This window comes from Scomber japonicus, chromosome 9, assembly GCF_027409825.1.
Source record: "Scomber japonicus isolate fScoJap1 chromosome 9, fScoJap1.pri, whole genome shotgun sequence".
In the NCBI taxonomy this organism is placed as follows: Eukaryota; Metazoa; Chordata; class Actinopteri; order Scombriformes; family Scombridae; genus Scomber; species Scomber japonicus.
Genome location: NC_070586.1, coordinates 26,655,107 through 26,680,256, shown reverse-complemented (window position 1 = coordinate 26,680,256; position 25,150 = coordinate 26,655,107). Strand labels below are relative to the sequence as shown.

The window sequence follows — 25,150 nt, the reverse complement described above, 5'->3', positions numbered from 1 at the left end:
ATGGAAACATTGCTCTGGAGTTCACTCCAACACTGAGGTGATACAGAACTGCAAGGTGGGTGGGGGCATGTACAAAGATTTTCGCAAGGCTATGAATCTCATTTGTACAGCAGTTTAAAGACGTAATGTGGCCCCAGTCCAGTTTGGTTTGGAAAAGGATCTGTGACTCAACAAGAACACACACCAAACTTTTGCACTCAGAGGAAAGCACCGTTCCCTGTTGCCTTGTACTACTTCCACCTCATTCATATTGAGTCACAAAGCAGCAACAGGGAAGGATATTTCCCACAAATATCTCATTGTGGTTTTCTTGGAAACCATGTTTGACCAAGATAAAGTAAGCTCCCAACTGTATGTGCGTACACACTTTCATATCGGGCCACAATTGTGAAAGTGGTGAATGCTCAAATTAACAGCTCCTCGTTGCTCCCTGCCAAACAACTCAACAAAAGCAGTCAGGATTTCCTTCTTGTGGTTAAAGGAAACATTAGCACCTGACACATTAATCTACCTTGAAAGTCTACAACATCATGATTATGATAAAGACGTAATTTACTGATCAATAAAATGTTGCAGGAGTGAAGTTTGTTGCTGTTGAAAAGTTGAGACGATGCCCGTGATGCAGCTTTGGCGAAAGTTCAAGACGGAAGATCACTTCCCTAACCTTTATTCCACTACGGGTAAATGTCTGCCATTTCCTCCTGTTCTATTTCTTGCAGTCACTTCCGCTTTCCCACGCTGTCAAAATCCCTGCATTCACAACTCTGACGTCACCATACCTGCGCAAAGGTCTTTTTGCCTGCGCTCCTCTAGCCAATCAATCAGCACATGTTGTTTATGACCACCACCACCAGCATCCTGTCCTATCTCCTATGTTCATGCAGGCCTACGCTTCATAAGGATACTTCACATCAATGGAGTCTAATCGCCAAAAATCTTTCTGTTGCCAGTATCAATAAATATTGCTATACATTTGCAATCAATCGCTCGTTATTCAATTTTTTTTTGAAGCTGACGGACTACTTTATAATCAAGTTTGCTGAGTAGATATTGGCCTTGAGAGGTCATGTTATTTAATGGAAGGCAAATCCATCAATGTGTTGAGTCACTAATACCAATCCTTAGATTAATTTTGTGAGTCTTGTTCATTTACACAACTCATTTATTTAGCTTATACCAACTGTATGCTCAGTCAGAGAGCTAGTCAATAAAGTAAATTACTTGATTTTTGACAAAAAAAGTGAAGTGTCTGTCTTATTATGTATTTCTCATGGATCTCAGCCCTTCTCTGCAGTCACTCTCCAGCCATTCATAACTGTGCATGTAACACTGTGTAATCCTTCATCTTTGAGGGAATCCTGCGTCCTTTACACTGCTGTAGCTTGACTCTGAGCCACCAGGGACCCTGACTGCTCCACATACAATGGTTCACTTCAGCATTGAGTAAACAGGGGATGTAGCTAATATTATCTGTACAAAGATAGTGTTTCCAACAAGCATAGCACAGAAAAGCAGCTGTGCATCCTGGGAACATCGAAGAGAGGACTCTGAGATGCTGATGAGTCCCACTATGAGCAAGTGTGGATTGAGCTGCTTCCCTAACACATGGGAACCAACTTAAGTGTAAAAGGGAAAGACTATTTAGTTCAGACAGAGAGGCAAGTTGTTTGAAGTGTTCATGATGGATAGGCTCTATCCTGGAGAGGCAACTCGGATGCTTGTATGAATCTACATGTGAACAGAGTACGTAGAGGAAGAAACACAGTATAAACAATACAGTAACAGCAACAGGAGGAAATGAAGTCAAGTGAAAAGGAAGCTGCACAGCTTCCTGTTCAAGTTGTGAATAATTGGTGTTAATGATGCTGAGTGCTGGAGAGGGCAGTCGTTCATGGCTCGATTTTCTTGGTATTTGTGCACATTTGTCTGCAATGCTCTCAAACATAACAATGTGATACATTGCCATTTAATGTGCATTTTGAAGGGTTCATTCATTGCCACTTTTTTATTTTCTCACCTACAGGTTTGCAATGAGTGCCCCTCCTTCTTCTTTTTTAATGTTTTAGATTTTTTTAGCAAAACTCATCTTTATTTTCGATCATAAAACTCAGATTTTCCAGAAAACGCAAATTAAGTGCATGAGACGACGCACTTAAGTGAATAACAGCAGGCCTCATATTAAGCAAAATAACCAGGAAGGTTAACTTAAAAACCTCTGGCACCACACATGGCGATGAGGGAACAGAAAATGAATGCCAGACTTTTGCACCCAATTAAAGGTATAAAAAAAGAAATAAAATATAGTATAAAAATATCCACTAGAATAAGTAATTACTCTGCAATGCAGAGTTGTTTTGGATCCAGAGTAAGACATTGTGTTATCATGCCTTGTAGAGCTATATTCTAATGAACCTACAATGTATTTCACTACAGTTCAGACTGTAAGCATTATGGCTGTGGTAAAACCTATTTAAGCTGTTTATTGGACAACTTTTTTTTTGTTATTTTGTTAATTAGCATTGTTTTATGCCTTAGTTATAGTACACATTGTACATTAGCACTGAATGACCTTGGTAATTATTCTATCCCTGATTCAAAATTCTGATTGTCTTATTTTATGTTTCAAATGTAAAATCTATTGCGTGCGAGCTGAGATGACGCCACCAGAGAGGAGGGGATTTTTTTTCACTATGATGCATCAGTCACAGTTAGCAGTGTCACCTCAAAGAGCTGAAGCCAAAGAAGACATGAGAAACACAAGCGGAGCATGGCAAAATGATGTGACTCAGCTCACACACGGCTGCACAATGGCAGCTTTATGGCCTGCTCACAGGTGGCCCTTTAAAGTTTACAAACATCCTCTATAAAGCTGCTAAGTGACTTGGTACTGACTCATCTTCACCAGCACACAGCACAGTGTGCACCTGCATGCTCACACCAGCTCACGTGCACACAGAGGATTGCAAAGCACTAAAACAAAGGCTGACATGAGCATGCAAAATCTCACCAACACACACGTCAGCTAAAATCTACTGTAAAAGATCTAAATGAACTTTAAGTGTTTGAAAGGGAGGTGAACATTGGGCCTGGAGCCTCTACAGACTTTCCTACAGGATTCATGTCAGGCATATTGTAAATGAGCTGGAAGTTATTATTGCACAGGAAAAACTGAGAAGGGTATGATGTGAACAAAATGAGTAGTAATTCTCCAAACAGGCTGGTTATCATCCCAGATGTAACTATGCTTCCCAGGACCTGAGCTGTTTACAAGCTCATGAATTTCTTAATGGAAAATATTCACCCCCAACAAAGCCACCGCCAGTGTTGTTGGATGCGTTACTAAGAGCACACCTCTCCTTTTCCACATAAAACCGCTTTCTCTAAATTGTGCAGTTAAGTTTTCAGTTAATCCTCTTTTGAATGATCATGTCTCCTACAGACATGAAAGGAAGAAGATAAGAAGAAGAAATATAACCCAGAGATCTGTTTTAATTCACAAAAAAATAAACATTACACTACTCCTCATGTCGCATTATTTCATTTTATACTTGTTTTATGCTGTTAGACTTAATTGAATTTCTTTTTTTTTTTTTTTTTCATTAACTTTCACTTTCATTAAAAGTTTTACGAGTGGATGTTCATCAGCAATGTAATTTACTGAAGTTAAAAATTATTTTTTGCTTTACTTTTCCTGAACTCAACAGTGTTGCAACCACTAAAGAGAAGGCCAAGCTGAAACAACTGTACCACTAATTTGCCTGGGCTACCAATCAAAAGCTTATTATATGCTATTTGAATTAAATACTTTCCCATTAGCGTTTACAAAGTCACTTTTCACAGTGATACAATGCAGTATTTCAAAAGAGACAGACAAATGTAGACAGGCATGACTATTATCTTCAAATACTGTTGGTCTTGGGTTTTGCTTTCAGATTGTGAGACATCAGCTAATTTTGTAGCATTTGCTTTCAAATCCATGCAGCCAATAAATATACAAGGAAGATTTTGTTACAAATTCAAGTATTATACTCTGGGAATAAGGAATCTGATTTGTAGTATAAACTTTGTGGTAAATCTGTATTTGCATTAGCACCAATTATTTTCTTGATACATTTTTGTCTATAAAATCAGAAAAAAGGAAAACTTCCCACTACAATTTCACTGACAGCAGGGTGATGTCTTCAAATGTCATATTTTGTTTTACTAACAGTTTAAAACCCAAAGGTATTCAGCACAGCGATATGAAACAGAGAAAAGCAGAGACGCTTACTTATCACCAGCACTAATTATATTTAAAGAGAAGCAGGAAGATGACCGCCTGGTCAAACTTTGTGCTTTGTTCCACATGCAGTTCTACATGCTGGTGTACAATAAAAAAATCTTTTAAAAAATCAAATTGAAATCAATTTGAGTTCATTACAAAATGTTTCTATTGCCTGTCTGGTCTAGTACAAATGTTTAACCATCATGATATTTGCTGTGTTACTACAGAATAAACCTCTTGTGGTTTGAAAGGAAAGTTAGGGGATTATTATCATTATACCATAATAACCAGAGCCTCCAACCAAGCACATAAAAAGCCATACATAAATAACGTGAAGAAAATCCACTTGCTTCAAATCAAATATAACTATGAATGATGGCCCACCATGCTGCCAGCTGTATATGTAAACCATAACATCTTGAAACAGCAGGGACCCGAAAGACCTCACCGGGGTCCATTGAGGACATTTGCAGACACTGCGGTTTATGCATTCCCCCCGTGCACAAAGCCATTCTTCAATTCTACTTTCCATGCAAGCAAAGCTGGTTTATCTGTCATCCTAGACAGGAATGCAAACACTCACTAACAAATACCAGGAGAGAAGGCTGTGAACATTACTGGTGGGGTCTGTTGAACTCTAATAATTAACCAAAGCTTTCAACACATTCAGAGTTTGGTCAGAGTTAAGATCATCATTTGCACCATGAGATTTAAACCAACTCATCAAATCATTTTGGCTGTTTGATATGCTGTTTGATAGTACAGAAAGGACACACTTGCCTATTCCTAGCCCACACTCACATAACAGCCCCAAATCTATGACTGTTGGAGTACTCTAAAGTTACTTCTGAGCTATAAGTGCCAATTAATGCATCATAGCTCCAGTCCTTTCAAGAGCTCTCCAACTGGGCAGCTGAAATTTAAAATGTCTCAGGGAAGTGAGCATGGATTAGCCAAGAATGCTTACATGAAACGTTACAAGGACCCCTCTTGTTTTCGTTTGTCGTCCCACTCACCGCGAGTGTTCGATGTGGTTTATATTGTATAAACTCACAAGACCAAAGTGCTACAAAAAAAAGGAGTCATAAAAACACCACTCATTTACTTCCTTTTGACTCATACATATGCACCCGCCACACAAGAAAATACCTTTCTTGTCCACTTTCTTCTTCATCTAATGATTGTGAACATTAAGGAATAAACAGGATGAAAACTTTACAAAACAGGTCTACTGAAAGGACGATGTTGTGAACATGTGCCATGGCGGTCGGACTCATGGTTTTAACTTCCTGATCAAGCATGTCTGGTGGACATGGTACAAGCTGAAAAATAAAGATCTCTAAATGGTGAAGTCCCTTGGTTCACTAATTACGACTGTATGTGCTTCATTTCCCTCTGCATGTTGTTAGAAGTCTAAAAACTTCCTCTGAAACCTTAGTGCTAGTACTAGCAGTACTAGTCAATATTTTTAGGTACACTGGGGATGAGAATATCACTCAGCCCTTTGCTGCAAGTTTCCAAAAACTGACAATCCAACATTCATACCCACCTCACACAATGATTCACCTGCTGTGTGCAAGTGAAAAAGTTGTCAGGGTTTTAAAAGCTCTCTTTTTACATCCATGACACAACCATTTTATTCACTTTTAATGTGACCAGCATAGTGCAACACAATGGATACCTTCCAGGAGAGACTGCCTATAATATGGGCTGTTGATAATGATATCATGTCTCCTCCCTCTCTATGAGGGTTGGCTTTTTACTCTGCCTTTGAGCGTGGCCTTTTGGAACTGTAAACATTTTGGATCTCCTACATTGTCCAACAACACCATGTTCCAAGCAGTTCTAATCCACCATAAATTGACCCCTAGCGTCAACATTTTGAGCATATTGGCATGTTAACATCAGCTGCCAGCATGGTTGCAGACTCTGTCTCTGTATAAAATGAAGTGTCAGTTATAGTGATGAATTAGCAAAGAATTATCACCCATTTCTCTGTCTGTTGGTTGTATAAATAGGCAACTTTCTAACATGTTCACTTCATTAACTTAAGACATCAATGCTGTGTAGACTTCTCTAAGTCCAACTGTAAAACTGACACTAATCTTTGCAGCAATATGTGCTTTACTTTTATCACCATGCATAATCTCATTAAGAATAATTGTTTTGGTAGAGATGAGTGATGAGACAAATAATAACTAAGCTTGTCTTTCCTTTCTCTTTGTGTCACCTTTTAATTTATTTGCCTTATCTCCTTTTTGTGTGGTCATATCCGCCCTCCTGCTAACAGAGACAAAGAAGAGAGGCTGTGACCCAGTCGTGCCTTGTTTGCACTTCCCCAGCTCTCACAGTTTTATCCAGTTCTTGATGGATCGATGGAAAGTGCATGCCAACTTCACCGTCTTTGCCAGTTGCACACAGATTCATGAAGATATATTTGGAAGTTGTAAGTGGCCTTTCTGTCTGTACAGTTGACACTGAATAGACACTGAAAAACTCCCCATACTTACCACAGACAGCCACTATTACATTTTAGACTTCTAGCTGACTTAGCTTATACAGAGTGATTTACTAAGAGTGAAAAAAGCACTGTCTGGCTCCAAAAGACATTTTGACAGGACATGTGGTCGTCGATGGACACAAAGTTGGCTCTTGCAGGAATTCAGCCTGCAGCTTTTTGGAATAATAGTCAAGTTTGCCCATAGATATATAAAGGGACAATGTTAATATTTTCTGCACATATGACTCTTACAAAACAGATGTTTTGTTGAACTGAATTACATTCACTCTGTGCTTTCAAGACAATGCTCTTCTGTCCCTTCCCTGAACCACAAATTAAGACACTGTATGTGTCCATTCATATGAACACATGATCAGTGTGTCTATGCTGCTGGAGAGCCTCTGGTTGTGTGATGGGAAGTTAGATTACAAGACATGTATATATTTTGTGAGGGTGATTTGAGATCAAAATTCAGGTTAAACCATACAGTCTTGTGCTTTCTTGTGTATATTGATGGATGATGAGGTAAGCTGAGCCGATAGACATGTTTCAGAGACAGGCAGCGGCTAGCAGTGAATAGGTAGCATTGTATAGCAGAACCTTGGAGAAGATAACTTCATCATGAAGGTTGCTCTCACCTTGTAGAGAGGAAAAATGGTCTCTATTGATAGACTTTATTTATAGTCACAGGAATGAAAGTCAATGAGAGAAGCAAAAGAAGAAGAAGAAAAAAATAACTTAAAGCTGAGAATACTGAATTAAAAGCCTGTTGACGGAACAAATAGATGTTTAATTATTTTACTTTTCCACTGAATAAGATCTTTATCTATGACTGTGAATGAAAATTATATAACTCCCCTGAAAAAATTGATGAGTGGACTGAGGAGAAAGGAGTGGGCTGGCTGGATGAAGGCTAAGTAGACGGTACAGTTTCTGTCACATATATCTGAAATTGAATACATTCTATAAACATTCCCCCCCCCCGCATTCTCACCTGTTAGCTGCTAACTGGTTGTGGTTTGGTGCTGGGCAAGTAGCAGAAAACAACTGCAGCATGCAATGCTGATGAGAGGGGAGTGAACTTAAGTAGTAAAGATGGTGAATGGTGAATGTGTTGAAAAATGCCCCAATTCTTCTTAGAGCTGAGTAAAACTTTAGTGTCGGGTGGGGATATTATTACAAGCAATCCCTAACACATTACTCTTTTGACCCATTATTAATAAATATCAATTTGTGCAGTTTAAACAAACACAGAGTCCACAAAACAGAAGAGCTTACATGAGGCACCCAACTGTTTCCAAAGGTGACATTTAAAACATTCAGTTCAACTCAAGCATGATTTACAATATGCCTGGAAGCTACGATTGCTGCCCACAACCTTGAACAGCTGGGAAATAAATCTGATGAAGTCCTTTGCTTTACAGCTGATGGCAAACATCAATCCTGTAACACTAGAAGAACAAAGGTAGTGTGTCTATTCGCTAATGAAGATTAAAACATGAGTCCTCAGAGCTTCTTCTCCTGTCACCATCTAGGTCACCAAATGCAGATGTAGCTCCATCTGTAAAAGACAAACTTGGGCCTTTGCCATTCTCAACTAGGCATCTAATTTTTCTGATATGGTACTTTGTACCTCGGGGCCTAACCTGCAACATGGCATATCAGCTTTCTGGCTGCACCCAGGAGGGGCTGTGTAGTGAGGGAGTGGACTGCCATGAGCCCACAGAGGGCCAACAGAGCTCCTGGATCTAGGCACGCTTCCAGCCCCCAGCACGCACACCAGCCCATCTTTCTACCCCCGGGGCATTCTCACTGATGGCTTAGACTGGCTTTTCACTGTGCCATGATGCTTTCATTAAGCTAGTTTATCCCCCCGTTTTCCACTGCTGGGCATCTCTCCCATCTGCGTTCACTCACAGTGATCGGCCAAGCTGCCGAGGCGCTGTGTTTCAGTGAGGATGCACAGCGCATTTACTACAAATCCTATTGCTTTCTCCATTATCCATCGCAGTGGTTGTGTGGTTAGGGTGTCTGCCATGAGACTAGTGGGCTGTGGCTTGGTAAGATGCTTCGTTTTTTCACTTTTTTTCATTTCAAGCTCAGTTTTGCAAAGGCAGGTCAAGGCTGTGCCGTACAGAGCTAGATCATTGTGGCAGTGTAGAAATTGGACTCATGTTGTTGAATAATTGTCCTTTTGACATTACCAGCATTGTTCTATGTACTATGAAATTTTCCTCTCATAAGCACTTAGGCATAATCCAAAACAAGTTATGTAATGAATCTTAATTGAACATTGGGAAAGTGAAACCCACACATTTAGCTCAAACAACTCAGATACATATTGTAAACAGAGAAGTGTCAAAGAATTGTTAAAGGCAACAGATAAATAACACACAACTGGGTGCCGAGGACAAGGTTTGGCCTCACAACCTGAAGAGTTGTGTGCATGATCAGTCGATGCTGTATTTAGAGCCAAGGGTTAGAAGTTGTAAGTGGTTCCTGTGTGTTTTGCGTCCAGTTCATTTGTGGCTGGAAAATTTGTTAAACATTTGATTACTTTGATTCTTTTATCGATCACCAGAGACCCTCACTTATTACGGTCTAATCACATGTAATGTCTGTAATTAAACTGCAGTAATGTTGGCTTGATTTGTGGTTGTCATGATGGTTGGCAGGAGAATACCTACAGTATCTTTGAGGTGCTGTTATGTATGTTTTCATCAAATACATTTCATAACATCAGTGTATTTGACACAGCAGGCTGTATGCATTATTTTGTATTAGTTCATATTAAAAGAAACCTACACATGGCATATCACTTGACATGAACTGACTTGAAGATAAACACAAAGGAGAAGCACAAAGCTTTTGGGTGTTCATAAGAGTACCACAAGTGTAGTTAAATCAGTTACAGCTCCTATAAATAAAGACCTTTTACCAACTTTTTAAAAGACTGTATTTATCCCCTTCAGTGGATAATTCTGTCTTTAATACAAGTTGCTTATGCAAGAGTTACTTCCCAATTTCCACAGTTGGTTAATCAACTTTTTAATAGTGAAACCATAACCAACCTTACTGACAAGAATGCAGTTACTGCACGTTCTGCAAAACCCCAGCATTCATTCAAGAAAATGTTTTATTTATGTCTAATACTAACATTTTTGAAATTTCAGATTTGTCCGATATCTGTGGTTTGCAGCTTCAATTGAGGTTTTGGTTCATGAAAAGGCCAACATAAATTGCAGATCTATGACAGAATGGAAACTCCACCATCCTCAGCCTCCACACCCTTACTTTCCATCTTGTTATATAAAGGACACACTACTTCCTGTATTGGCACCGAACGTTGGCACTGAATGTAAATCGTGAGGTGGGTGGTTGACAAATTAGCAAGGTGTTGGGTCACCAGAAGCCTCCAGAGCAGCTTCACCTCTCCTTGGCAGAGATTGTACGAGCCTGTTTAACTCTACTGGCAGGATGAACACCTTTCTGCCAAAAGATAATCCATCATTTGGTGTATTAATGTTTTGATGATGGTGATGGCTATCTAACACATTGCTAATTTGAATTGAGACACATTGATTTTAAAGATTTTGACATTTGATGACCCTCATGTATCTGCATCCATTACTTGTCTTCACTCATTTATTTAGGTTTTTCTTTTAATTTGTCAGTAGAAGTTAATTTGAGCAAGAACAATAATCAGTCATGTTTTCTTTGCCAGCATCTAGCACAGTGCAGTAATTTATGTACATGATGCATGTCGCTGCGAACACCAATTTCATTACTATAAATTGTGCGAGATGTTGTTAACCATAAGGATGCACTGGGCATGGAAAATCTGGCTGTGGCGAGAGAACGAGGTTGTGTACACTGCTGCCCACAAAGCAACAACGCCATAAACATCCTGGCATCTGGCTTATGTTCCCATCATAAGCTATGCTCAAATTCAATTACCAAGTCAACATTCTCTGAGCAATGTTGAGGGGTTCTTGATGGAGTGCTATGTACATAACCCTGATTAGGTATTACGCATAGATGTGATGAATACCGCAAGACCATTGAGAAACACTCCAGCATCATAAATCAAAACCACAATGATCCTCCAGATTTCAGGCTCTTCTCAGTTCTGGTCATTAGAAAAAAAACTGTGTATAAAACACATTTAACAACATGGGAATTAGTGTAATAGTGAGAATTATGGCTTGCTGGTAAATGTGGGGATTTTTAAGAGTTTATTTACTTTTTTGTCAACACACACACACACACACACACACACACACACACATACACATGCATGTACACACTCACTAAAACACTAGACAACAAGAGCTAGAAAACGTAATGCAATAAACCGTGTTTTATCTTTTGTTTTCACCATACAATTGGTTCTCAGTGGACATCAGTTTATCCACTGACTGCAAACAGAAATGTACAAACTCTTTATCATACTGTACATTGTATGCCGAAAAGCTTCATACAGCTATACCAGCCCTACATATTGCTACCATATTACATATAATTCAGTTAGGCTCCATTCAAACCGACCTACTCTCAGTTTGTGTCTCTTGTGTACTTTCATTACAATTGGGTCAAAGAGTTAAGCATCTGTTTTTGTGAGAAGTTATCTATAACAAACCCTCATGGTCATTTAATAACACTTAACACTGTTCTGAATGTGTTTCCAGAAACCTCAAAGACTCTTCAACAACATGGATGAAAAAATGTCAACTGCACCATAATAATGATTTTAACCCATTTCCCTCTTTTTACTGCTCATGTCAAAAAAAAAATTACATGTACTCTTCATTGTTTTGTATGACATAATGACAAATATTTTAGCTATTTTGTAAGAAATATTGCATAATGGAAAGTAAATCATTATAGACAAATATATGTGATAATAAAATTTTATTCTCACACAAATTGAAACAGGTCATAAACTATGACATTTCTGGCGACCATCTCTGTTTGGATTAGGAAATAAATGTCTTTCTTCACCCAGCTGGTTCGAAGAGTCATTTGGGAGTCTGGAAATACCTTCATAATAGTGGTAAAATGCTAGCGGCATGTCTGTAAGGATGGCAGTCAAGTCCACCACTTTGATCCAAATGGAAATATCTCAACAACTATTGAATGGATTGCAGTTACATTTTGTACTGACATGATTGGGCCAAAGAGGATGAATTCTGACTTCTCCTCTGGCACCACCAGGGGGTTTGTGGTTTAGAGTGAAATGTCTCAACAATTATTGGATGGATTGCCATAAAATTTGGTATACACATTCATGTTCCCCTCAGGATGAATTATTAATAAATGCAGTGGTCATTTAACTTCTCTTCTAGTGCTATCATCAGATCACTACATTTTTATTTGTCCAATAGCTGACCTTAGTTTATGACCAAGCACCTGCAGAACTATAACACACAGCTTCAGTTTGAGCTTGTGTGAAGTGCTATTGTCATTGGCAACTTTAACATGCTGATACATGGTAAACATGCATAAATACAGTCTCACAGAGCTGCTAGCATGGCTGTAGACTCCTGATAGAACCTAATTCAGCTTCTTATTGTATATATTGACGATGCAACAGAGTTCAGTCTTTTATGTGCATCTAGGTCTTGAAAGTGCTGCTATTTGTCCAAGTGATCGGCAAGCAAAGTGCATTGCTAGATGACATTGCACTGTGCTGCAGCAAAAAGTTGAACCAGGAACAACTTTTTTTCCCTGGACTAATCTGTATTTTTTTTCTTTTTCTCTTTTTTACAGGCCCCTCTCTATGACAATGCAGTAATTTCATTGAACGAGGACTTTTTGTGAAGCAGTACTATTGTCGGTCTGAAGGAGGCCTTACAACATGAATAGGACGCTGAAAGCTGCTGCAGCACTAATACAAGATAGATGTGATGGGGACTGGATGCCTTATGGGGAACTTATATGAGGGCTACCACTGTGAAGCTCATATCAGATTAAATCAGGAATGGTATTAGCATGCAAATTGAAAAAAGGGGCAGCATTTCCTTTGGATTAACTGCCACTGCTTGTGACAATGTATAAGTGCAACACTATAGACCTTATCACAGAGCCATGTGAAATACTGTAGCTGTATGAGTACATACCCATGGGCATCTTGAGGAAGGTCTCCACTGGTTTAGTCATAGAAGTCATTAAAATGTGCTGGTGGTCCAATCTAAAATAGACTCAGGTACAAGTGTCACTTTGACACAGCAGAAGTCATGGAGATGGATTAATGTGTGGGAATGTAACACACACATACACATGCATGCACTCTCTCTCTCTCTCTCTCTCTTTCTCTCTCTCTCTCTCTCTCTCTCTCTCTCTCTCTCTCTCTCTCACACACACACACACACACACACACACACACACACACACACACACACACACACCTATATCAGCCCATGGTCACTTTTGGGGACATTACATACTGTACACTAACATCCATTTCCTGGAGTCTTACCCTAATCCTAACTATTACCAGTACTTGCCTAACCCTACAACTTAGCCTAACTTTAACCACTCACCCAGAAATCAGCTTTTTCCCAATTGGGGACTCAAGTTGTGCAAGTTGTCCACAATCAAATTGTCCAAAGTCTGAGATTCGTCCCCCAATCTAGCCTATGATAGATCACACATTATATACACACATACACACATAAACTCGTACAGAAAATGAGAAACATATTTGTCAGTGACAGAAAATGCAGTTGGCTTATGTCTATTAATGCAATGGATTTCAGTTGGAAAGAGCAGTGGCCATAAATTGCAAATTGTGAGAAATGAGTAACTGATGTTACATACATCAGAATTGCATCAATATCATTTAATGTGAGCCCAAGGCCTGCATAAATGTGATTAATTGCTGTAAACCTAAAATCTCCTCTGTTTTTCATGACACAAACCTCAGCTACACATAAAGCTAACTCGTTCCTTTTGGTGTGGGAACTGGTGGAGCAGTCCTGTCAGTTAAAATATGAGATGAGCTCTTTGCATGGTTCTCATCACATCTCAGCTCTCTAGTTGCTTCACATTGGCTGAGAGGATATTTGCTGTAGCTCACCCAGTGCACTGAAATCAGCAAACAAGTATGTGTTGTGATCCAGGAGTCTGGGGGCTGTGGCAGGGTTTCAGCTTGCAGAGCTGAGCGGTGACATGCTCCTACCAGTCATCAAGGTGTAACTCAGTCTTACATACTGGTTCCCCTTTGAAGCAACTCTTTTTAAGTAGTGTTTACCACCACTGCCGCCTAAAAAAAAAAGCTCAATCACTTGGGTTTTAGAGACATTTAAAATTGAGTAATTGAAAACACTTGTCTGTGTGAACGGATGTGGGCACCCCTCCAAAATGTATTCCTGAGATGCCTGGGCTGGAGACAGATCCAGATGGGTCTGAAATGAAACCAGATGGCTGGGTGAGGGGAACATAGCCTAGGTACTACTGCATGCTGCATACATACGGACTTAGGTACAGACACAGTATTGTTTTTTTTTTCCTTGGTGTGTGTATGTTTATTTAAGTGTGTGCTCTGGTGGAGGAGTGTAAAGACGAATTGCACTAATTCTCTAAAATCCACACAATGAAAAATAAAACATTCTATGACATTTATTGAGGTATTACAGAACTTTTATTGCCTTATTGAACCAGCTTGTATTAGATCTGGAAAAATTTATGAAAAATCCCATATTGTACATTACTTAGATACCATTAAAACACTGCATAAAAACAAAACAAAAATCTACTGTATAATTCTGGCAGATAATTTTGGCAACAGACATGTTAAACATTGGACTTTTCCAGCATTAGATGTTCAACTGAAGAGCCATGACATTGGATTTAAAAAGTTCTGACACAAAGAATAAATCACTAAAAAAGTTGCAAATCTCGAAATCTGCCTTTTGTATTTTATTGGATTTTGAAAGTGCACATTCCAGAGGCCACTTGCCAGATACCGTCTACTTCTCTGATGCAAGTTTCCTTAAACAATCTGTTGACAGAGTTTGAATACGTAAAGGTGTCAGTCATCTTTTTTTCCTTATAAAATTATGGTTACTGCTGCTGGAAACAGTTGTAGCAAAACACACCTGTGTACCAGAGGATATTACCCACACAAAAAACCCCAGATGGCAGAAATTTAAAAGAGTGAATGTAAAGGCTCTGGTGAACTGTCATGAACTTTGTTAACTAAAAGACTCAAATTACATGAACATTTAGCTCAAGTTTCATTTAGCGTCACTGCATGATTAGGAGAGAAACTCTGGGAATGATATTGTACAGTTAGTGTTTCACAGAGCTCTGAGCAGCTGTACCCTTTGGGAAATAGTGTGGGTCTGATAAATTAATGCATTTCAAATGTATCTTTAACAGCATGTCTCACGCAAGTGGACAATACTTTTTTCCACCGTCTTACTTCAAAAGCATTCCCATTAAGAATGTTTCCAATCAGATTTTGCTGCTTGTAACACAAAACTAGAGCAACACACACAACAAGCAGACACAATATCAAAACCGCACTTTTTTTTTGCCCTTGTAAAATAGGTTTGAACTGCTGACTGTTGGTGAGCAACATCCTTTTAAGTACCCGAGGAGAAATCAGTCATTTCAGTTGCCTTACAGGGAGGTCGAGGAGAAGGGTCAGCAACAGAGCAGCACCAATGGATTCTGAATGTTGCTCCGGGACACCTGACCTCACCATCTCTTACCAATGTTAAGAGATGACATGCTGAAAGCTGTGGATGACAGAACTGTGGTAGGAAACTTGGCAGGACCCAAACTCAATGTAACTCAATAAGGAGTCTGGTAAATATCACAATATACATTTCCCCAATGTAAGTGTGTTTAAAAACATCATTCAAAAAATATCTGATAGCAGCAGAAAACAAGAACAACATGGTGTTAACTGATTCATTTTATGAATTCTTATTAAATTAAACAGTATGGTTGTATGTATTGTCCAGATATTACTAGTTATGTCTTTTTTGAATAAAATCACTACCTACAAAACAAAACGTTTTGCCACTTCAGCTGCAGTTGCAAACATAAGCAAGTCCTTCACCAAGTGAGCACACATTTTCAAAGTGAGGAGAGGTGACTATGTGCTTCTTTAGAGTCCCTACAACTCATATAAAAACTACCAGCAAGTTGCAGTTTCTACTGGCAGCAGCTTTAGAAGGTACATTTTGTCAGTAAAACTGGCTCCCACACTCTTAATTCTCAGAGCAGAGTCACCTGTCTACTCTATCGCTCAACAGCGCCTTGAAAACATGAAAACGTTTGCAGTGATTCACTTCTTAATGTAATGTTTTGGTCCTAATGTTTCATGCTGCAGAGCTGCAATGTGTTTTCATTCCAGCCTCCAGATGTATAGCGCTGCTATGCTACTTGTATTGGATACACATTCAGGAATGCAGGTCCCCTGAGTTTTTGCGCTATGTTCAAGTCATGCAGACATCTGTTTGAGGGAAAAGGCCATCCGTTCAGATATTACAGACAAAGAATTCAATACTGTGAAGAAAACAAAGTGAAACAATACACCTTCCTTTACTGGGGAATTATTCTGGTGATGTGAGTATTTTGTTGGTCAAAATTGTAGTTTTTCTGTGAATAATGCCCTCCACAGGGCCGTAACAAAATGAGGGCTCTATACACAGTGGGGTCTGCTAATTTCAGCCTTTCCAAGTAGTGAATGCCACTGACAATAGTAAATGGGTTTAGCTGTTGAGCATTCCCACAGACACCAAATCTCAGTTTGGTTGCTCCACTTCTGCTATTTCAATAGATTTATCTTTTACAATACACATTATAACAGTGGTTTCAGCAACATTTGCATGAGATGATTCAATTTAGGAAAAGCACTGGCATTTAACTGGCCTCCCAAGAGCCTTATAGATTAGTGTTTATTTAATGATGTGAAAATTACATTTAAAAGTGACATTGTCTCTCTTTTTCCCCTATGTGTCTATCAGTTTTCTGACAGCTGATGTTACTGTTTAGGGCTTGTGTGTAATAAGGAGTTGCTCATGCTGTCTGAGTCTGTCATCACTGCACAGAGCTGCTCTCCTCCTGTTGATAGCACTGACAAAAAATTTCCTCAAAAATGAAGTGTTATTATCATGTGAGCACCACAAGCATCTGTTGCCAGAAGGCAAAATACATGATTGCCTGACCAAATGTTAAGCAACAGAATCTAAATCTTTATAATAAATCATCATTGACTCATTGTACATGTGGATCACTTAGTTGTAAGTAACCCTAAAGGATGTCTGGCATTGTTTTCATACACTTCTCAAAGTGTATGAAAACACCAGGGTTTGAAGATGCTGCTTTACAGTAATAGCTCATGTAAGCCAGTAACATCTGTCAAAAAGTCCCTCTTGTGGACGCAGGTAGACTAGCACTGTCCTTCAGGTGACATCTTACAAGTGATTTTACATAATTAGTTAAATAAATTTGTTCAAACATTTGTGAGCAGATATTAGTGGTATTTGTGATGAATTTGCTTGTGCTTGATAAAAGAGCAACCTCCCATTTATTAAGACTAATTTCACATCTCTGGCTAATAATGAGCAAACTTATAATCTTATAATTATGGAGGAAGTTGCTGTCAGGCAAACAGCAATAAGCCCAGGGCAAAATTCAACCGAGATGCAAAGTGACCTCTAATCAGAAAATCAGTTCATCCACCTCAATGTAAATGAATGCAAAACGCCCACGTTGCAGCAGGCCTTCTTGCTGTATGTTCATTCTGTGTAGCAGATTTGTCCTTTCAGTGAACTCTGCCCTCTATCTTCACTGCCATGCCAATGTTGTCTGTTATATTTCTAAAACAAGGTGAATCACCTTCTTCTACCTGACAAAGGAATTCATTATCCTTCCCCGAAAGGACGCAGAAGTGGTCTTCTCAAATGTGTTTGCGGTATGGCTCAGCTCCAAAAAGGAAAGAGTCTGCAGTGATGTGCTAACAAGGACGAGAACAACTTTCAAACTCATGAATAAACCTTCAATTCACATCTTGGGTTTCAGCTGAGGCACACTGAACATCCACCACTTTAGTAAAAAACATAGGGAAGCAGTAAATGCAAGAGCAGCATCATATTCATGGAAAGCGTGAATATCATGAACATAACTAATAAGCAAGCAGGCTGGCCTCTGACATGCTGTTTTCCACACCTAATTTAAAGGGAGGAAAACCAGTTGACACTCCTGGAAACTCCTTTATAGTGAATAAAGAACATTTGAAAAGTAAAGACTGACATTGAACAGTTCCGTCTCTTTTTGGAAACCTCGCCTATACCTGGTCTCTTTTGACGGAGGCATCGATATTCAAATAAAGTTTAAAATTTCTCAATTCTCAAAAATGATGTGAATATCATGTAAACATATGCCCTCCAAAGACTAGGATGTTGATAGTGATTGATTGTGACAGTAGATAATAGCTCATTCATTAGGCTGTTATATTTCATATTATCTTTCCATTTCAGAGGCTAGTGGTGCAGCTGGCAGGGGCCCATATTTGAATTCCCCAGCAGATATAAGGTGCCAGCAGCTTGACATCATGCCCAACTCCTGACAATGCTCTGGGAGAAATTAGGGTCAGAGCACAATGATTGCCAAAGACAACCAGAGCAGAGCAGAGAGATATGAAGAGGCTCTCTCTGCTTGCTGAAATAGCACAGGAAAAGAAAAGTCATTGTGGGGTGGCAGTGGGCTGATCTATGCTTGGCATACATAGACACCTGCCAAGCTATCTGACAACAAGAAGAAATGAAACAATTTCGAGAACATGTGCTACGTTTGTCGGTTAACCCTGTTAAAACTACACACAAATAAATAGGTTTCCTCTGTGTGTCAAAGTCAAGCAAAGGATTATCATGTCACTGTAAAACACTTTCTTCTTCAAAGCCTTATTATTGGGACAATTTAGCTTCCATTTCTCATGTCTGATTCTGTCTGCAATGGTTGAGCACTGCACTGGGTGAAGAGGCGTGAGGCCTCGGTGATAAATGATAGCTTAGAGTCCCACACATCATCCTCTGTGTGCCGGCACGTGCAGCTGCAAGTTGGTGGACTTGGAGCCAACATTTTACAGTCTTGGGAAGAGGAGAATGAGGAATTAGGTCAACAGCAATCATTATCCGCATTTTGTGTCAACATTGCAGGTAGTTTATCTCCATATGTAGTCGATTTCCTAAGTTAAAGCAACAGTGCTGTCATCATTAAGCACGGATCAGGAAAATGCCAGAGTGATAAAAAAGACATGTCATTTGAATATTCTGGCTTGATATTTAGACAAAGCTGTTTAAGTCTGGCAAAGTGCGTACCACATTTGACTAAAACACACGTTGGGGTTTTTACATTTGTTGATTTTGCCTATTGTGCAAGCATCGTTACATGTCAACCTGCATATGGGACAACATGGAGTTGTGGTGGCATTTTGATAAAGTGGATAGTCAAAACCAGAAAAAAAACAACAGCTAGTCATGGTAAATCCTATTTATTTATTCAGTGTAAGACAATACACAGAGCCTTCATTACAAAACCTTCTGGCATTGTTCATGTTCATTCAATGATTTTAGTTTATGTGAGGCCCACAAGGTGCAAAGTTGTGTTTAATCAAATGTTCACAAAATAATGGATATAAACCTTGAAGCCAGGTATTTCTATTCCAGCATGGTTGTTTTCTGAGTGTCTGTGGTAATGAAGCTGCCAGTGCCCCCCCAGCAATTTGATCCATACCCTGAAAGCGTTAAGTCAGGGATCACCCGATGACAGTTTAGTTCACATATTGAGGAAGGACTGAAATAACAAAAGGGGAACATTTTATTTTCTTATTTTATTTCATAGCAATACCCTCTAATGTTTAATCTATAACACACGCTGCAAATAACTAAAAGATGAGGTGTTGAAAAGGAAAATGATTGAAATAGAGGGGGGAAAGTGTTAGTTAGGGTCATTACAGTAAATAATGCTTCAAACCTTGATGTTGAGCTCTATGATCTACAGTGTTGGCAGCTGCTAAATGATTTTATCAATTAGTAGTGGAGAGACCAGGACCACCGTCCTGAATGCTGTGTTCTCATTGGTCCAAACGGAGAGCTCGTAATGTTCAGCGCTCCTATATAAACCCGTGCAGACTTGCCATCGCCGCTATCTGTCATACAAGTCTAAAGGATAGCGAGGAGTCCAATGTAGAGACATTGCTGGCAGCCTGTCTTGTCATAGCTCACATTTATTCTGTTTCGGCGCTGCAGAAGCTTTTTGGAGCGCGATTCTTTATGAATTACACACAAACCAGGAGCCGTCTCTTTACATTTAGTTGTATCATCTGTGTTGAGAGGACGATGCCTTTGAGGACCGGACTTTTTCTCCTGATGGTGCTGAACGCATCTGCATATGAACTGGATCAAAACGAGTCTTATTCGCCCAGGAGAGCACGCTTTACTGCCAATAGCCCTTGTAAGTAACACGCTGCCTCCATCTGCATATCTCAGAGTGCACTGCTTGCTTTTTTATTTTTTCTACACACGATCTCCACAATGCACAGCCGTACCTTGCTCGCTTACTATGTGGACATTTCTTTTCTCATAATATATACATTTTTTTGGCCTATGCAGCCTTTTCTGTCCAAACGAGCGCGTTGATTCACGGAGAAGGCTGCGGGATTAACGCTGTGGTTTTTGCCGGTGTCCTGCCGGCAACAGATGAGCACGGTGCTTGCTGCTGACACCTGAGAGTGCAGGCTGTGTCATGCTGATAGTCTCTTTCTCATGGTTTGCCTGCTGCATAGGTCTCACTATTAAGCATTATAAGGACTTAGTAAAGGTGGTATTGAGTGCATAAAACATATAAAGATTCAGTTCCTGTGTAAGCCTTCAAGTCAGTAAAAGAAGTGGGCTACACCTTTTTTTCTTTCTCTCAATATGCCTCAGGAGAAGCCACTGCACTGTTTTATCACTGAAGCTGTGCCTTTTGGACAAATTAATGTAACCCTATTAGTTGACATCACATCCCCTATTCATCAAATGATCCACTGTGCAGGGCCCGAGTCAAAACCACTTATAATACCCATCAAGAAATGTAACTGCTGAGCATAAATCTGCATGGCTTCATTCAAATGTTGACTTTCCCCCTTTTTTTTTACACAAAGGTATGCTCCAGTGATGAAAGGTTGTAGGTAACTGGGATGCTGATTCCCTTCTGCAGGAATTGCTTCATCATTTGCAGCTCACTCGCTGTATTTTGAGAACAATCTCTGGTCCCCAATGGCAGACAGACTTTATCTGCAGGTCAACATGGGGCCCCAGATTCAAAGTCTGCCAAGTAGGCCCAGGCTTCTCAGTGACATTTCTTAATGGTTATTTAATGGTTATTAGAAAGGATTTGAGTCAGGCTGCTTCCCATCTCAGTGGATTGTTGGATGAAGAATAAGAAAAGCCAACTATCTGATACACTGATCTTCAGATTATGTTTTATAGCTCTGTCTTAGTGTAAAATTTCAAGTCGGTTGCATGGACTTAGAGCTCCTTTCCTTATGGCCAAGATCAATGTTTGGCAAATTGACTGAATGTTGTTGCAGGGTAGCTGTTTCATAGGTTTAACAAGAGATATGAGTGTGTGTGTGTGTGTGTGTGTGTGTGTGTGAGATGCTCATGTGGTGCTCCTGAAATAAATATGGCGGCATGTTCTGAATGTGTATTTCATTATGTATACATGCATCAGGCCTCCATACGTAACTGGACTGTGACATGTGTGTAGTTTATAGTCAAGAATATTATGTGATTTGGAGGCAGAGTCCTCAAATTCAGCATGACATTGACGACTTGTGTAAAATAACTGAAGACAGTCTGGTGGCAGCGTGCATTTTTGTGTGTGTGTGTGAGAGTGTGTGTGTGCCAGCAGTACACGTGTATGTTTATGGGTGTCAACAGGCACGCCAACAATTTCAGGAAACTCTTTGGTATTTCTGGTTCTGTTCTTCCAAGCTCTGCTGAAAAGAATCGTGGAACAGTGGAATATAGGTCCATGCCAAGAGAAAAGCAAAGTAATGCCAAACAGTGTCTGAGACTCTCAGAGTTGTAAGGTGTCCAATCTCCAGTCAAGTCACTATTTGCCCCGAGTGGCTGTATGTCTTTTGTGAATCACCAAAGTATGAAAATTCTCCTTTGTTCGCTGCATTTTTTAGCTGAAACCCTGGCAACCCTTGTGTAATGAGCTCAGTGAGTGTGCAGTGATTCCCAGTGAACCCACTGTTGGCTCCCCTGCTGATGGTTCATTCTCTGTGCCCACAGCAGATGTGGCGCGCTGTCTCAACAGTGCCCTCCAAGTTGGCTGCGGAGCCTTCGCCTGCCTGGAAAACTCAACTTGTGACACAGATGGCATGCATGACATCTGCAAGTCCTTCCTATACAGTGCTGCTAAATTTGACACTCAGGTATACACTATAACTCTTTTCACCACATATGCTATTTTCTTTGCATTTTCTACATGAACATGGACTGCACAGGATTATTTGGGTGTAACTGTCAGGACAAGAATGTGTGAAGCACTGCTGTTTTTTTGTGTTTTTTACAGGGTAAAGCATTTGTGAAGGAGAGCCTTAAGTGCATTGCCAATGGCATCACCTCGAAGGCATTCTCCACCATCCGCCGCTGCTCCACCTTCCAAAGAATGATATCTGAAGTCCAAGAGGAGTGTTACAGCAAGCTGGATATCTGCACTGTTGCCCGATCTAATCCAGATGCTATTGGTGAAGTGGCACAGCTACCAAGTCACTTCCCCAATAGGTGAGCATGTCCTCTTCTGTATATGCTTTAATACTTTAAAAACAAATTGATTAGGGTTATTGTTACAGTATTGAACATTGCGAATGGCTTGCTCGCTGGCCCTCTGAAGAAAAATATCAGTCATTACAGAGTTTAAACCTTGTGATGTTCAACAGATCTCTGGAAATAGTCAATCAAGCTGTTCAAATATTTGCTATTAAATTAAATTTGATGTGACAGAGATTCTTAGATGTGTTTGGATCTTTTTAAAAATGACACCAAGTGCTGTTGGTGTTGCAAATATACAATACTGTTGTGTTGTTCAGCTGATGATCTTTTGACCCTGATTAATGTAGCATAACAGATGGCTCAATTTGTATTTATTTCTGTGTGTTTTGGTTACCATCTGCTTTAGACATTAATTAAATAGTGAAAGAAAATTAAACAGGAATATCAAGTTTGCATGTTTTGTTCCTATTGTTGTTGTAATACATGTAGGATTGCAGTTTGGGAGTGGATACAAAGGGGAAGGAGGGTGGAGGCTTAGTAGTGACTGGAGTAGGAATGGTCACTCCCATATGGATGACATCAGACTGCACAGCACGTGTGCAGATACTGCACAGGGAGATGCAATCTGAGGATTCGAAACATTAGACAGTACAGCAGGAATATATTTTGGCGTGCCGCACTTTTTGTTTTTTATGTCTATTAGAAATTAAAAAGACATTCTGTAATGCTTTTTGTTGTTTTAGGTTCTATGGGAAGCTGCTACAGAGCCTGATGGACTGTGATGAGGACACGGTGGACCGCGTTAGGACCAGCATGGTGTCGCGGCTGGGCCCAGAGATGACCATGCTTATTCAGCTGCTGCAGAACAAGCCCTGCCCATCCACTGCTGTGGCTGCAGCTGCCGCCATCCCAACTGGAGTGGAGGGCCGTGGGAGCTGGCGCTGGTCCATGGGTCCCCATATGTACAAGATCCAGCCTAATCTGCGAAACAGAGACTCTGCCAGTCATTTTGGCAAAAAGCGCTCTGCCAGTGACAGCTCCTAACTTCCACTCAGATTCAGACACTCCACACACAAATCATGAAAGCTCCTCTATTCCCTAGGGGTGACAAAATCCATTCCTCCACTAGACTGGAAGTTACAGAAACATGCACCTCTAGGGAATGCCGGAACGCCCATAGAGTTGATATCAGAGTTTGATTGTTGTTATATTGTATATCCTACACTTTAGGCTTGAGAGAACCCCCCTTCCATCGACTTATTTCAAACATGTCCACTCGCAGTTAGTGTTGAACATGTGGCGGTTGCATCTGTGCAACATGGTCCTGTTCGCTCCTCTTCACCTCCTCCAACTGAGATGAATCCTGAAGAAGTCAAACAAAAACAAAAAAACAGCCATAGAGCACAAGTCAGTACTTTAAAAGACAAAACCACAATCCTGACATTTGTTCATTAATAGACATTAGTTGTCGGAGTTGTATTCATTCATTGATAGGAATGGGAAATTATCGGTAGATGTCAAATTGTCCAGTCTAATTCTGAGCATGAGATGTGGAAATGAGTTTCATATCTATTTTCTGACACTAACATAACACTTAAATGTACTGTATACTAAGTTATCTGAGACAGCCATAGTTAGCCCTCTAAAATAGAGCGCTCATAAGGAGGGAGGTCTGTATAGGTTTCATGATAACCTTTGAAAGGTTACCTTAAACTGACCAAAAAACTTCAAACTGCCCTGAATGCTATTCATGAAATACCAAAATAGTGTATAGCTATAGCACTTCTAATTGTTTTTTCCTTTTTGATGGCAGATGTAGCCATGGTCATCGACTGAAATGTGTTTAAAATTATCATCCTGCACATGACGATTGTCCAGGACATGGCCAAGTCTATCTATCAGTAAAAAAGTCAATTTTACATATCTTGTATCCAGACACTTGTAATGCATAAGACTGTTGAGCTCTACAGTATATGTGGGACCATGTTTAGTGGGATCTGTATCCATTTTCTTAACTGAGTGTGAAGCAGTGGTGTATGTGCAGTAGCTGATTAGCACGTTCACCAATGAGACTGAGAGCAGCCATCTTCTTGGACTGATGATCATCATTCTCTGAGGTGAATAATGTGACATACACGCTGGCTTCCAGTGTCAAGATTGAGTGACTATTTAAAAAAAACAAAGCCTTGTTGGAATGATATTTATTTTCCTACTATATTATTTAATGATTTTTATTTTATTTTAATGCATTATTGTAGTTTTAATTAGTTTACAGATTTAAATAGCAGTTCAGTCATGGCTCCGATTTAAACATGAGCTCTATGCCAAAAAACAAAACAAAAACAAAAAGAAAAACACAAAAAAAAAAAAAAAAGGAAAAAAAAAAGTGAGCTGACACAGTGAGGTGACTGAATGGGACCCATGTCATGACTCTGTGCTGGCCATAGGGGAACAAGGTTAGTCATTCAGGTCAGGGGATCTACTTTATAGGTGTTACAAGGGACCATAACTAAACAAGATAGCTTAACTTTGACACAACTTCTCTTTTGTTTTGTTTTTTTAAAGGTTGAGCTGCTAGATGTGCTTGTTCCATGTGGGGAG

General features: G+C 39.8%; 1 protein-coding gene across 1 annotated transcript; it reads left to right on the top strand.

Annotated features, from left to right (window-relative positions):
• The first annotated feature begins 20,053 nt into the window (after positions 1-20,053).
• On the top strand, positions 20,054-23,593 carry stc1 (stanniocalcin 1). The gene is made up of 4 exons (XM_053325639.1): positions 20,054-20,234; positions 22,067-22,209; positions 22,350-22,561; positions 23,293-23,593. Exons 1-4 carry the CDS (start codon positions 20,054-20,056, stop codon positions 23,591-23,593), a joined length of 837 nt encoding a protein of 278 aa, XP_053181614.1.
• Positions 23,594-25,150: the final 1,557 nt, after the last annotated feature.

Excerpts from the sequence above, each read along its gene's own strand:
- stc1 (XM_053325639.1), top strand. The coding sequence starts at position 20,054 with ATGAATTACACACAAACCAGGAGCCGTCTCTTTACATTTAGTTGTATC. Across the intron at positions 20,235-22,066 it reads CTTTACTGCCAATAGCCCTT|CAGATGTGGCGCGCTGTCTC; the intron begins GTAAGTAACACG and ends CTGTGCCCACAG. Across the intron at positions 22,562-23,292 it reads CCAAGTCACTTCCCCAATAG|GTTCTATGGGAAGCTGCTAC; the intron begins GTGAGCATGTCC and ends TTGTTGTTTTAG.